General features: G+C 39.8%; 2 protein-coding genes across 12 annotated transcripts in view; one reads left to right on the top strand and one right to left on the bottom strand.

Annotated features, from left to right (window-relative positions):
* The window catches only part of LOC139765212 (VWFA and cache domain-containing protein 1-like), a 155,300-nt gene extending 151,721 nt beyond the window's left edge, over positions 1–3,579 (top strand). For all 4 annotated transcript variants that reach the window (XM_071692515.1, XM_071692513.1, XM_071692514.1 and 1 more), the window contains one exon: positions 3,126–3,579. The gene's annotated coding sequence lies outside the window, so the exon portion shown is untranslated. The remainder of the gene's footprint in view (positions 1–3,125) is intronic.
* The window catches only part of LOC139765213 (UDP-glucose 4-epimerase-like), a 128,989-nt gene continuing 117,945 nt past the window's right edge, over positions 2,211–13,254 (bottom strand). For all 8 annotated transcript variants that reach the window (XM_071692517.1, XM_071692516.1, XM_071692522.1 and 5 more), the window contains exon 8: positions 2,211–3,275. In XM_071692517.1, the coding sequence (XP_071548618.1) occupies positions 3,091–3,275 (185 nt within the window). In that variant the 3' untranslated portion in view covers positions 2,211–3,090. The remainder of the gene's footprint in view (positions 3,276–13,254) is intronic.

Here is a 13,254-nt window from a genome sequence, read left to right as displayed (position 1 = left end):
CACCTTTCTCATGCCACAGGCTTCTTTTGCGCAAGCCATCACTGCATCCCTAAATACATCCCATTCCTCCCCCACTCCCCTTATGGCATTTGCTCTCACCTTTTTCCATTCTGCACTCAATCTCTCCTGGTACTTCCTCACACAAGTCTCCTTTCTAAGCTCACGTACTTTCACCACTCTCTTCTCCCCAACATTCTTCTTTTCTGAAAACCTCTACAAATCCTCACCTTTGCCTCCACAAGATAATGATCAGACATCCCTCCAGTTGCCCCTCTCAGCACATTAACTTCCAAAAGTCTCTCTTTCACATACCTATAAATTAATGTATAATCCAATAATGCTCTTGGCCATCTCTCCTACTTACTTACATATACTTATGTATATCTCTCTTTTTAAACCAGATATTCCCAATCACCAGTCCTTTTTCAGCACACAAATCTACAAGCTCTTTACCATTTCCTTTTACAACACTGAACACCCCATGTACACCAATTATACCCTTAACTGCCACATTACTCACCTTTGCATTCAAATCACCCATCACTATAACCCAGTTTCATGCATCAAAGCTGCTAACACACTCTCTCTTACCTACTACTACTGTCTATTACTCCTTCAATTTTTGCCAAAAGGCAGGGCTAGCACATAGTGCTCATCACAGGATACTCAATTATGAAAAATGAGCTGTGCGAGTAGAGTGTTGTCAAGTATTACGTGTGTCCCAAGGAGAGATTATATGTTTGTGGACAGAATGGATGTGCTGGCTCACTATGCAGCCGTCACTAACCCTTCCAATACCTTGGGAGATAACTTTGATAATATACCATCCTGGTCATTGGCTGCCTACTTATTACTGAAAATGGGATAAAAGTGAACAAAATTGCCATGATGTGATGTGGATAAACTTGGCCGCAGGTTTTTTCTTCCAACCATATCTCTGTGCAATCTAATTGGGATATGAAAAACCCACACATAGTTTCACAATGTGTGAACCATCAAGATGGCTCTATTAAAATGATATGGGCCTACATTTTAAAATGCCAATTACTCTGGTGAGAAGGATACAGATAAAAAATGTAGCACTATCAAGGCTACAGAAATTCACATCTATGAAGCAATGAATAATGATTAAAATATAAGGATTAACTTGAAAAAATAAAAATAAATTTTATTACTTTATAATTAATACAGTCTTTTCCCATAAACAAAATTTATACTGCTTGAAATGTCTGACAGAAAGTGTCATATGACTTTGGGTGTTTTAGCATGTGGGAATAACAATTCAGTGGTACAAACTCAAATTATTTCTTATATTGAGAACCTTTCCTATTTTAGAATAGGAAATATTGAAGTATGCACCATTATCTGACCTTCATTTACATGTTACACCCTTTATGTAATGTTCTTGCTGTAAGTTTATTACAGACAGAGTCAGATATTATTAAAATAACATTAATACAAAAGTCAGATATAGTAAAACTTCTGTCATCCAAAATGCTTGGGAATCAGCCATAATAAATGAAATTACCCATTTTGATATATTGTTTTTGAAATATCCTGTAATTCAGAAATTGTAATAAAATATTTTACCCACTTGTAAATATTTTACATACAGGAAACACTAATATAGCCTCAATCATCTGCTGCTTGGTGATTTCATGAATAGTCATCAACCCAACACTGAAGTCCTTCATAAATGTTGCCTTGGATTTGCCCTTAGCCAGCCTCTTGCAAAACTCCACCCTTATGAGGCTTATAACATTTCTCTTGCACTTCGTGCCAGACATAGATGGCTTTGATTAGTTGTCAGGTAATTTCTGATGATGCTTAAAAGGGACAGTTATACACATTGGTAATCAACGATGAAAAAATTAGACAAATGTGCAAGACCAATACACAAAACTGCACCAGAGAGCAAACAGGACAGGTTAAACAATCATGGGTAGCACAAAATGCTGGGGGATAAGTAATAATTGAGGTTGCCAATGAAACTGAATGTTGTTTTGAACATTTTGTTGCCTTAAATTTTGGATAACACAGGTTTTACTGTAAATCGTCTGTAGTTCAGTTAATACAGGTGTATTTGCTGTTTGTTAACCAGAAGCTCATCTGATATCACTCGTAAAGTGCATAATTTTAAAACCATAAACATTACAGAGTAATCTTTCTACAATCCATGCAGTAGATATGTGAAAGAATAAATAATTCACTTTTAGAGCAAAACAGTCTTTATTTCATTTAAAAAAAATCCTGAAGTCATGAAAATTCCTCTAATATAGAGAAACAGTAATCATCATCCCCGAGCGATTCTCCCTTCGAGATACACTCAGCACAAAACTAGATTATAGATACTGAAGCTCATGGTAGCTAAAAAAGAATGAAAGTATACAAAAGTGGACTAAAAAAGAAAGCTGATTACTGATTAACTTCACCAGTAAATAGAAGTACTGCTACAAATTATTGGAATAAATCTTTCATAGGATCTCTTAAATGCCACAAACAAATATAACCATAAAAGTTGGTACTGAATCTTTTACATATTCATCATATTCATTTCAGTTACAATCAAGCATACCACCTAACCAGGTCATGTTATGTTGTATCACCTGATGACCTGAAGTGTCTCATCTTTATGCAAAGTTCTTTGTTTATCATCCGTATCATTAATTCATGTTTTATTAAAACTGATGTCCTCTTCCAGTATTTTAAAATGAAACTCAAACAGTTCAACTGTGTAACAAAATATTTTCAAATATAGACTTGTCATGCACAGATTTTATTTTTAACAAGGCACAAGCCTCTCCAATTAGTAAGGACTGCAGTACATGAATGCACCTTTGAAAGCCTCTCTCAGCAATAAAGACTGCATTATCATGAATTCACCAACTCTGAGTATATGCTTGTGTAACCTGTACAAATACAGGATTAACTCCTGGAGTCAAACACATATTCAAGATATAATTAACATGAAAAACAATTCATGTTTATGGAAACATGTACATACATTTTTTTATATATATAGTTGTAACAGGCTCCTGTGCAGTAACCTGTGCAGTTACTTTAGGGCACATGACAATTACAAAACATCCTTCAGTGATTATTAACACCATTTATGCCATTAACAGAAGCAACAGCACTGGAGGGTGCATTGACCTGAGCAGACTCAACAGAAGGAGTCTTCACAGGAAGTGGTGTATCCAGCACAGCCACTGGGAATGGTTCATCCTTCGCATAGCCATCAGGGTTCATCGTCTGCCATTTCCAGAAGTCTTCGCCTGAAAAAAATTGGAAATTCAATTTCTAATAAGGAAGTTTGGTGCTATTTGTATTATGTGATTAAGAGTAGAAAAGAATAGGAAAGTTGTAATTGAGAGGTGCCACAAGTTTAATCCTCTAGTGGAATATAGCATACTTGTACAGTGATAGAACATTGTGATACTAAAAAAAAATACTGAGGAAGTATGCTTGCAATTATTACTTTTTGTCTAATGACTTTAGGATGACAATGGATATGATGATCATGGAAATTGTAAAATCAAAAGTTTGTGACATTTATATGAATCAAAAGAACCTTAAAAAGATGATGTCTTGTTACCCCAACCAAATGACATTTACTTTACTTTTAGTATCAGTAAAATATGAGATTGCAATGGTCTTGTGCATACATCTAATTCCTGGATGGCTGGGTGTTTGTGTGTGTTCAATATATTCAGGTGAATAAAAGCATTCTAGTGCACATACTTAACCATGTACATGTGTATCTATGTATATGTCTTAGTATGTGTATGTATATGTTGATATGTATATGTCTTTGTATGTGTATGTATATGTGTATATGTTGATATGTATGTCTGAGCATTTACGTATTAATATGTGGATACAAGTGGATGGGCCATTCTTCGTCTGTTCCCTGGTCTCGCCTCATTGGCGTGGGAAATGGCAGTCAAGTATAATAAGAAAATGAATAAATTAAAAAAAGGGACATACATGAGTATACATATGTAAATAAGAAAGATGATTAATGGGCATTAATAGAATACATAATAATTGACAGGAGTGCAAAATAAAGACATGTGGATGTGAATGTCCCAACAGATGAAACTGGTGGGATGTCTGATCATTATATTGTGCAGGCGAGAGAGAAGAATTGCATACATTTTCAGGAAACTTTACAGCTGAGAAGACAGTAATCAATGTAAGTGAGCTTGGAAAAAAGACTTGTGGGAAGAAATACTTGGAGAGATAAAGAGTAGAATGGTAAAAGGTTAGTGTAAACAAAGCTCAGAAGTGGGTGAGAAATAGGAGGCATTTAGAGAAGCAGTGCTGGCATGTGCAAGATGTATGTGACATGCATAAGGTGGCAAGAAGGCAGCTTAGAATGAGTGGCAAGTGATAAAGTTGCTAAGGAAAGAGAAAAGACAGGAATATGGTCAGTTGCAGGGAAGGAGTGCAAATGATTGGGAGATGTAAAAGGGAAAGAAGCAGGGCAAGAAGAAGGTGAAAAAAGAAAGCAAATGAATTATGGTTGATGAGTATCAATAAACTTCAGGGAGAAAAAGGTGTTTAGGAAGGATATTAACAATGTATGATATATGAAGTGAGAGTATCATAGAGAATGGTTTGGTGTAAAGAAAAGAGGTAGTGAAAGCTCGCATAAAATGAAATTTCTTAAGAGGTGACAGTGCTGTTAATTAGTTAGTTAGAATTGTCAGTGAATGTAAAGATCATGGCGAGTTGCCTGAGGATTGGCAGAATGCATGAATAATACCAGTGTATAAAAGCAAGGGGAACAAAGGTGTGTATTCAAACTACATAGGTATAAGTTTGTTGAGTTTACCTGGTAAGTTGTATAGGATAGTAGTGACAAAGGGTGAAGGCATGTAAAGAGCATCAAATTGGGGAGGAACAATGTGGTTAAAGAAGTGGTAGAGGATGTGTGAAAAAGGTGCTTGCTTTAAAATACGTGTATGAGAAATCCTTCAGAGAAACAGAGGGATTTGTATGTAGCATTTATGGATATGGAAGAAGCATATAATAGGGTTGGGAGAGATGATTTTGTGGAAGGATTTGTATATGGCATTTATGGATCTGAAGAAAGCACATTATAGGGTTCACAGAGATCCCTTTGTGGAAGATCTTGAGAATATATGGTGTGTGAGAAAAGCTGCTAATAGCAGTGGTAAGTATCATAGGTGTAAGGCATGTGTAAGAGTAAGAAGAGAGGAGAATGCAAGGTTCCAAGTGAAGGCTGGTCTGCAACAGGGGTATGAGATGTCACCATGATGTTATGGATTGGGTGGTGAGGGAGGTAAATACAAAGGATCTTGGAGAGAGGGGCAAGTATGCAGTTTGTAGGGGATTAGGAGGTCTGGTGACAGAGTCAGTTGTTGTTTACTGAAGACAGCAGTGACAGCAGATTTGGGTGAGATACAACAGAAGTTAATGACTGAGTTTGGAAGTGTGTGAGAGAAGGAAGTTGAGTGTTATTGTGAATAAAAGCAAGGTTATTATGTTTAGCATAGTAGAAGGACAGGTGAGGTGGGGTGTGAATATGAATGAAGAAAATTTAAAGGAAGTGAAGTGTTTTAGATACCAGGGAGTCAACTTGGCAGCAAATGGAATCATGGGAGTGGAAGAGAGTTATAGAGTGGGTGAAGGTTCTGGGAGCATTTAATGTGTGGAAAGATATCATTACCTAGGAGGGCAAAAATGGGTATGTTTAAAGGTACAGTAATCCCCTACAGTGTTGTATGATGTGAGGATGTGTGGAGGAGGGTGGATGTGTTCGAAATAAAATGTTTGAGGATCATGTGGGGTGTGAGGTAGGTACCAGGGAGTCAACCTTGGCAGCAAATGGAACCATGGGAGTGGAAGAGAGTTATAGGGTGGGTGAGGGGGTGAAGGTTCTGGGAGCACTTAATGTGTAGAAAGAGATCATTACCTAGGAGGGGCAAAAATGGGTATGTTTGAAGGTACAGTAATCCCCTACAGTGTTGTATTATGTGAGGCAAGGGCTATACATGAGGATGTGTGGAGGAGGGTGGATGTGTTGGAAATAAAATGTTTGAGGATCATGCGAGGTGTGAGGAAGTTGAATTGAGCAAGTGATGTAAGGGTAAGATAGTGGTCTGGTAATAAAAAGTGAGGCTGAGAGAGTTGAAGAGGGTATGCTGAAATGGTTTGAACATGTGGAGAGAATGAGAGGAGAGGATGACAGAGGATAAATGTGTCAGAAGTGGAGGGGACATGACAGGTGACACCAAATTGGAGATGAAGGATGGAGTGAAGAGGATTTTGGGTGATCTTGGCCCGAATATGAAAGGCATGCACATGATAGAGTGAGTTGGAACAATGTGGTATGTGGGGGTTGACATGCTTTAAATGAGCTGAAAAAGGGCATTTGAAGTGTCTGGAGAGAAACCACAGAAAAATCTGTGGGGTCTGGTTGTGGATAGGTGGTTTTGCTTTAGGTGCACTGCACATGAAGTTACAGAATGGACATGAGTAAATGTGGTCTTTCTTCATGTTTCTAGTGCTACCTTGCTAATGCAGGAAATGGTGATCATGTATAAAACGAAAAGCTAAATCTCAGTGCTAAAGCAATATTGGAGAGGTTTTTACAGGTTCTGTTAATTTCTGGACGAGATTCACCCAGTTTTTCATTAATCCCTCCTTGGTGTAATGATCTACAGTTATCCCAACTAATTCTCCCCTATTGGCTGGTCAATAAAATGGGTATCTAGCTTCAGGATGTACTTGGGAACTTGTAGTGTTTCATTTCCCTGTGAATTAGGAGGAGTTTACTTGATCACACACTCAATTGTAATCTCTTCCGACAATGTGTTTATATGAATATGGCTATGTTATGTATATGCATGTATATATATATATATATATATATATATATATATATATATATATATATATATATATATATATATATATACATATATATATATATATATATATATATATATATATATATATATATATATATATATATATATATATATATATGGAGTGAAAAAGATTTTGTGTGATCGGGGCCTGAACATGCAGGAGGGTGAAAGGAGGGCAAGGAATAGAGTGAATTGGAGCGATGTGGTATACCGGGGTTGACGTGCTGTCAGTGGATTGAATCAAGGCATGTGAAGCGTCTGGGGTAAACCATGGAAAGCTGTGTAGGTATGTATATTTGCGTGTGTGGACGTATGTATATACATGTGTATGGAGGGGGGTTGGGCCATTTCTTTCGTCTGTTTCCTTGCGCTACCTCGCAAACGCGGGAGACAGCGACAAAGTATAAAAATATATATATATATATATATATATATATATATATATATATATATATCTGGGAGTGGATCTGGCAGCGGATGGAACCATGGAAGCGGAAGTGGACCATAGGGTGGGGGAGGGGGCGAAAATTCTGGGGGCCTTGAAGAATGTGTGGAAGTCGAGAACATTATCTCGGAAAGCAAAAATGGGTATGTTTGAAGGAATAGTGGTTCCAACAATGTTGTATGGTTGCGAGGCGTGGGCTATGGATAGAGTTGTGCGCAGGAGGATGGATGTGCTGGAAATGAGATGTTTGAGGACAATGTGTGGTGTGAGGTGGTTTGTTCGAGTGAGTAACGTAAGGGTAAGAGAGATGTGTGGAAATAAAAAGAGTGTGGTTGAGAGAGCAGAAGAGGGTGTTTTGAAGTGGTTTGGGCACATGGAGAGAATGAGTGAGGAAAGATTGACCAAGAGGATATATGTGTCGGAGGTGGAGGGAACGAGGAGAAGAGGGAGACCAAATTGGAGGTGGAAAGATGGAGTGAAAAAGATTTTGTGTGATCGGGGCCTGAACATGTAGGAGGGTGAAAGGAGGGCAAGGAATAGAGTGAATTGGAGCGATGTGGTATACCGGGGTTGACGTGCTGTCAGTGGATTGAATCAAGGCATGTGAAGCGTCTGGGGTAAACCATGGAAAACTGTGTAGGTATGTATATTTGCGTGTGTGGACGTATGTATATACATGTGTATGGGGGGGGGTTGGGCCATTTCTTTCGTCTGTTTCCTTGCGCTACCTCGCAAACGCGGGAGACAGCGACAAAGTATAATAAAAAAAAAATAATATATATATATATATATATATATTTTTTTTTTTTTTTTTCATACTATTCGCCATTTCCCGCGATAGCGAGGTAGCGTTAAGAACAGAGGACTGGGCCTTTGAGGGAATATCCTCACCTGGCCCCCTTCTCTGTTCCTTCTTTTGGAAAATTAAAAAAAAAAAAACGAGAGGGGAGGATTTCCAGCCCCCCGCTCCCTTCCCTTTTAGTCGCCTTCTACGACACGCAGGGAATACGTGGGAAGTATTCTTTCTCCCCTATCCCCAGGTCCGGCGCTAACGTGGATTGTTGATTTGCCACGATAAGTCTTCATCATATATATATATATTTTTTTTTTTTTTTTTTTTTTTTATACTTTGTCGCTGTCTCCCGCGTTTGCGAGGTAGCGCAAGGAAACAGACGAAAGAAATGGCCCAACCCCCCCCCCCATACACATGTATATACATACGTCCACACACGCAAATATACATACCTACACAGCTTTCCATGGTTTACCCCAGACGCTTCACATGCCTTGATTCAATCCACTGACAGCACGTCAACCCCGGTATACCACATCGCTCCAATTCACTCTATTCCTTGCCCTCCTTTCACCCTCCTGCATGTTCTTTCCCCGATCACACAAAATCTTTTTCACTCCATCTTTCCACCTCCAATTTGGTCTCCCTCTTCTCCTCGTTCCCTCCACCTCCGACACATATATCCTCTTGGTCAATCTTTCCTCACTCATTCTCTCCATGTGCCCAAACCACTTCAAAACACCCTCTTCTGCTCTCTCAACCACGCTCTTTTTATTTCCACACATCTCTCTTACCCTTACGTTACTCACTCGATCAAACCACCTCACACCACACATTGTCCTCAAACATCTCATTTCCAGCACATCCATCCTCCTGCGCACAACTCTATCCATAGCCCACGCCTCGCAACCATACAACATTGTTGGAACCACTATTCCTTCAAACATACCCATTTTTGCTTTCCGAGATAATGTTCTCGACTTCCACACATTCTTCAAGGCCCCCGAATTTTCGCCCCCTCCCCCACCCTATGATCCACTTCCGCTTCCATGGTTCCATCCGCTGCCAGATCCACTCCCAGATATCTAAAACACTTCACTTCCTCCAGTTTTTCTCCATTCAAACTCACCTCCCAATTGACTTGACCCTCAACCCTACTGTACCTAATAACCTTGCTCTTATTCACATTTACTCTTAACTTTCTTCTTCCACACACTTTACCAAACTCAGTCACCAGCTTCTGCAGTTTCTCACATGAATCAGCCACCAGCGCTGTATCATCAGCGAACAACAACTGACTCACTTCCCAAGCTCTCTCATCCCCAACAGACTTCATCCTTGCCCCTCTTTCCAAAACTCTTGCATTTACCTCCCTAACAACCCCATCCATAAACAAATTAAACAACCATGGAGACATCACACACCCCTGCCGCAAACCTACATTCACTGAGAACCAATCACTTTCCTCTCTTCCTACACGTACACATGCCTTACATCCTCGATAAAAACTTTTCACTGCTTCTAACAACTTTCCTCCCACACCATATATTCTTAATACCTTCCACAGAGCATCTCTATCAACTCTATCATATGCCTTCTCCAGATCCATAAATGCTACATACAAATCCATTTGCTTTTCTAAGTATTTCTCACATACATTCTTCAAAGCAAACACCTGATCCACACATCCTCTACCACTTCTGAAACCACACTGCTCTTCCCCAATCTGATGCTCTGTACATGCCTTCACCCTCTCAATCAATACCCTCCCATATAATTTACCAGGAATACTCAACAAACTTATACCTCTGTAATTTGAGCATTCACTCTTATCCCCTTTGCCTTTGTACAATGGCACTATGCACGCATTCCGCCAATCCTCAGGCACCTCACCATGAGTCATACATACATTAAATAACCTTACCAACCAGTCAACAATACAGTCACCCCCTTTTTTAATAAATTCCACTGCAATACCATCCAAACCTGCTGCCTTGCCGGCTTTCATCTTCCGCAAAGCTTTCACTACCTCTTCTCTGTTTACCAAATCATTTTCCCTAACCCTCTCACTCTGCACACCACCTCGACCAAAACACCCTATATCTGCCACTCTATCATCAAACACATTCAACAAACCTTCAAAATACTCACTCCATCTCCTTCTCACATTTATATATATAAATATATATATATATATATATATATATATATATATATATATATATATATATATATATATATATATATATATATATATATATATATATGGAGAAGGCATATGATAGAGTTGATAGAGATGCTCTGTGGAAGGTATTAAGAATATATGGTGTGGGAGGCAAGTTGTTAGAAGCAGTGAAAAGTTTTTATCGAGGATGTAAGGCATGTGTACGTGTAGGAAGAGAGGAAAGTGACTGGTTCTCAGTGAATGTAGGTTTGCAGCAGGAGTGTGTGATGTCTCCATGGTTGTTTAATTTGTTTATGGATGGGGTTGTTAGGGAGGTGAATGCAAGAGTTTTGGAAAGAGGGGCAAGTATGAAGTCTGTTGGGGATGAGAGAGCTTGGGAAGCGAGTCAGTTGTTGTTCACTGATGATACAGTGCTGGTGGCTGATTCATGTGAGAAATTGCAGAAGCTGGTGACCGAGTTTGGTAAAGTGTGTGAGAGAAGAAAGTTAAGAGTAAATGTGAATAAGAGCAAGGTTATTAGGTACAGTAGGGTTGAGGGTCAAGTCAATTAGGAGGTAAGTTTGAATGGAGAAAAACTGGAGGAAGTAAAGTGTTTTAGATATCTGGGAGTGGATCTAGCAGCGGATGGAACCATGGAAGCGGAAGTGGATCATAGGGTGGGGGAGGGGGCGAAAATCTGGGGAGCCTTGAAGAATGTGTGGAAGTCAAGAACATTATCTCGGAAAGCAAAAATGGGTATGTTTGAAGGAATAGTGGTTCCAACAATGTTGTATGGTTGCGAGGCGTGGGCTATGGATAGAGTTGTGCGCAGGAGGATGGATGTGCTGGAAATAAGATGTTTGAGGACAATGTGTGGTGTGAGGTGGTTTGATCGAGTAAGTAACGTAAGGGTAAGAGAGATGTGTGGAAATAAATAGAGCGTGGTTGAGAGCAGAAGAGGGTGCTTTGAAATGGTTTGGGCACATGGAGAAAATGAGCGAGGAAAGATTGACCAAGAGGATATATGTGTCGGAGATGGAGGGAACGAGGAGAAGTGGGAGAGCAAATTGGAGGTGGAAAGATGGAGTGAAAAAGATTTTGTGTGATCGGGGCCTGAACATGCAGGAGGGTGAAAGGAGGGCAAGGAATAGAGTGAATTGGATCAATGTGGTATACCGGGGTTGACGTGCTGTCAGTGGATTGAATCAGGGCATGTGAAGCATCTGGGGTAAACCATGGAAAGCTGTGTAGGTATGTATATTTGCGTGTGTGGACGTATGTATATACATGTGTATGGGGGTGGGTTGGGCCATTTCTTTCGTCTGTTTCCTTGCGCTACCTCGCAAACGCGGGAGACAGCGAGAAAGCAAAAAAAAAAAAATATATATATATATATATATATATATATATATATATATATATATATATATATATATATATATATATATATATATATGTGTGTGTGTGTGTGTATATGAGTGGATGGGTCTTTCTTCGTCTATTTCCTGGCGCTACCTTGCTGATATGGAATTGGCGATCAGGTATGATAATGAATAATAAATGATAGGGTGGATAAAAATGCTTTGTAGAAGGTTTTAAGAGTATATGGTGTGGGAAGTAAGTTGCTAGAAGTAGAAAAGATTTTACAAAGGATGTAAGGCATGTATATGAGTAGGAAGAGAGGAAGGTGATTAGTTCCCAGTTAATGTCGGTTTGCAGCAGGGGTGCGTGATGTCACCATGGTTGTTTGATTTGTTTATGGATGGGATGGTTAGGGAGATGAATGCAAGAGTTTTGGAGAGAGGGGCAAGTATGCAGTCTGTTGGGGATGAGAAGGCTTGGAAAGTGAGTCGGTTGTTGTTCGCTCATGATACAGTGGTGGTGGCTGATTTGGGGGAGAAACTGCAGAAGCTGTTGATTGAATTTGGAAAAGTGTGTGAAAGAAGAGAGTTGACTGTAAATGTGAATAAGAGTAAGGTTATTAGGTTCAGTAGGGTTGAGGACAAGTTAATTGGGAGGTAAGTTTGAATGGAGAAGAACAGGAGGAAGTGAAGTGTTTTAGATATCTGGGTAGCAGCGGATTGAACCATGTTAGTGGAAGTGAGTCACAAGGTGGTGGAGGGAGTGAAGAATTTGGGAGCGTTGAAGAATGGTGGAAGGCGAGAACATTATCTGGTTGTGAGGCATGGGCTATAGATAGAGTTGTGGGGAGGAGGGTGGATGTATTGGAAATGAAATGTTTGAGGACAATGTGTGGTGTGAGGTGGTCTGATCGAGTAAGTAATGAAAGGGTAAGAGAGATGTGTTGTAATAAAAAGAGTGTGGTTGATAGAGCAGAAGAGGGTGTGAAATGGTTTGGACACATGGAGAGAATGAGTGAGGAAAGACTGACAAAGAGGATGTATGTATCAGAGGTGGAGGGACGAAGGAGAAGCAGGAGACCAAATTGGAGGTGTAAGGATGGAGTGAAAAAGCTTTTGAGTGATTGGGGCCAGAACGTACAGGAGGGTGAAAGGCAGGCAAGGAATAGAGTGAACTGGAACAATGTGGTATACCTGGGTCAAAGTGCTGTCAATGGATTGAACCAGGGCATGTGAAGCATCTGGGTTAAACCATGGAAAGGTCTCTGGGGCCTGGCTGTGGAAAGGGAGCTGTGGTTTTGGTGCATTACACATGACACTCTAGAGACTGAGTGTGAACGAATGGGGCCTTTTTGTCTGTTCCTAGCGCTGCCTTGGTGAGGAGGGGGTGCTATTTTGTGTGTTGCAGGGTGGCGATGGTAATGGATGAAGGCAGCAAGTATGGATATGTACATGTCTGTGTATATTTTTTTTTTCTTTTTTTCTTTTTTGCCGCTGTCTCCCGCATTTGCGAGGTAGTGCAAGGAAACAGACGAAAGAAATGGCCCAACCCACCCCCTTACACATGTATATACATACGTCCACACATGCAA

The sequence above is a fragment of the Panulirus ornatus genome, chromosome 53 (genome assembly GCF_036320965.1).
Source record: "Panulirus ornatus isolate Po-2019 chromosome 53, ASM3632096v1, whole genome shotgun sequence".
NCBI lineage: Eukaryota > Metazoa > Arthropoda > Malacostraca > Decapoda > Palinuridae > Panulirus > Panulirus ornatus.
The sequence above is the reverse complement of the archived record's forward strand: the minus strand, read 5'-3'. Positions and strand labels throughout refer to the sequence as shown.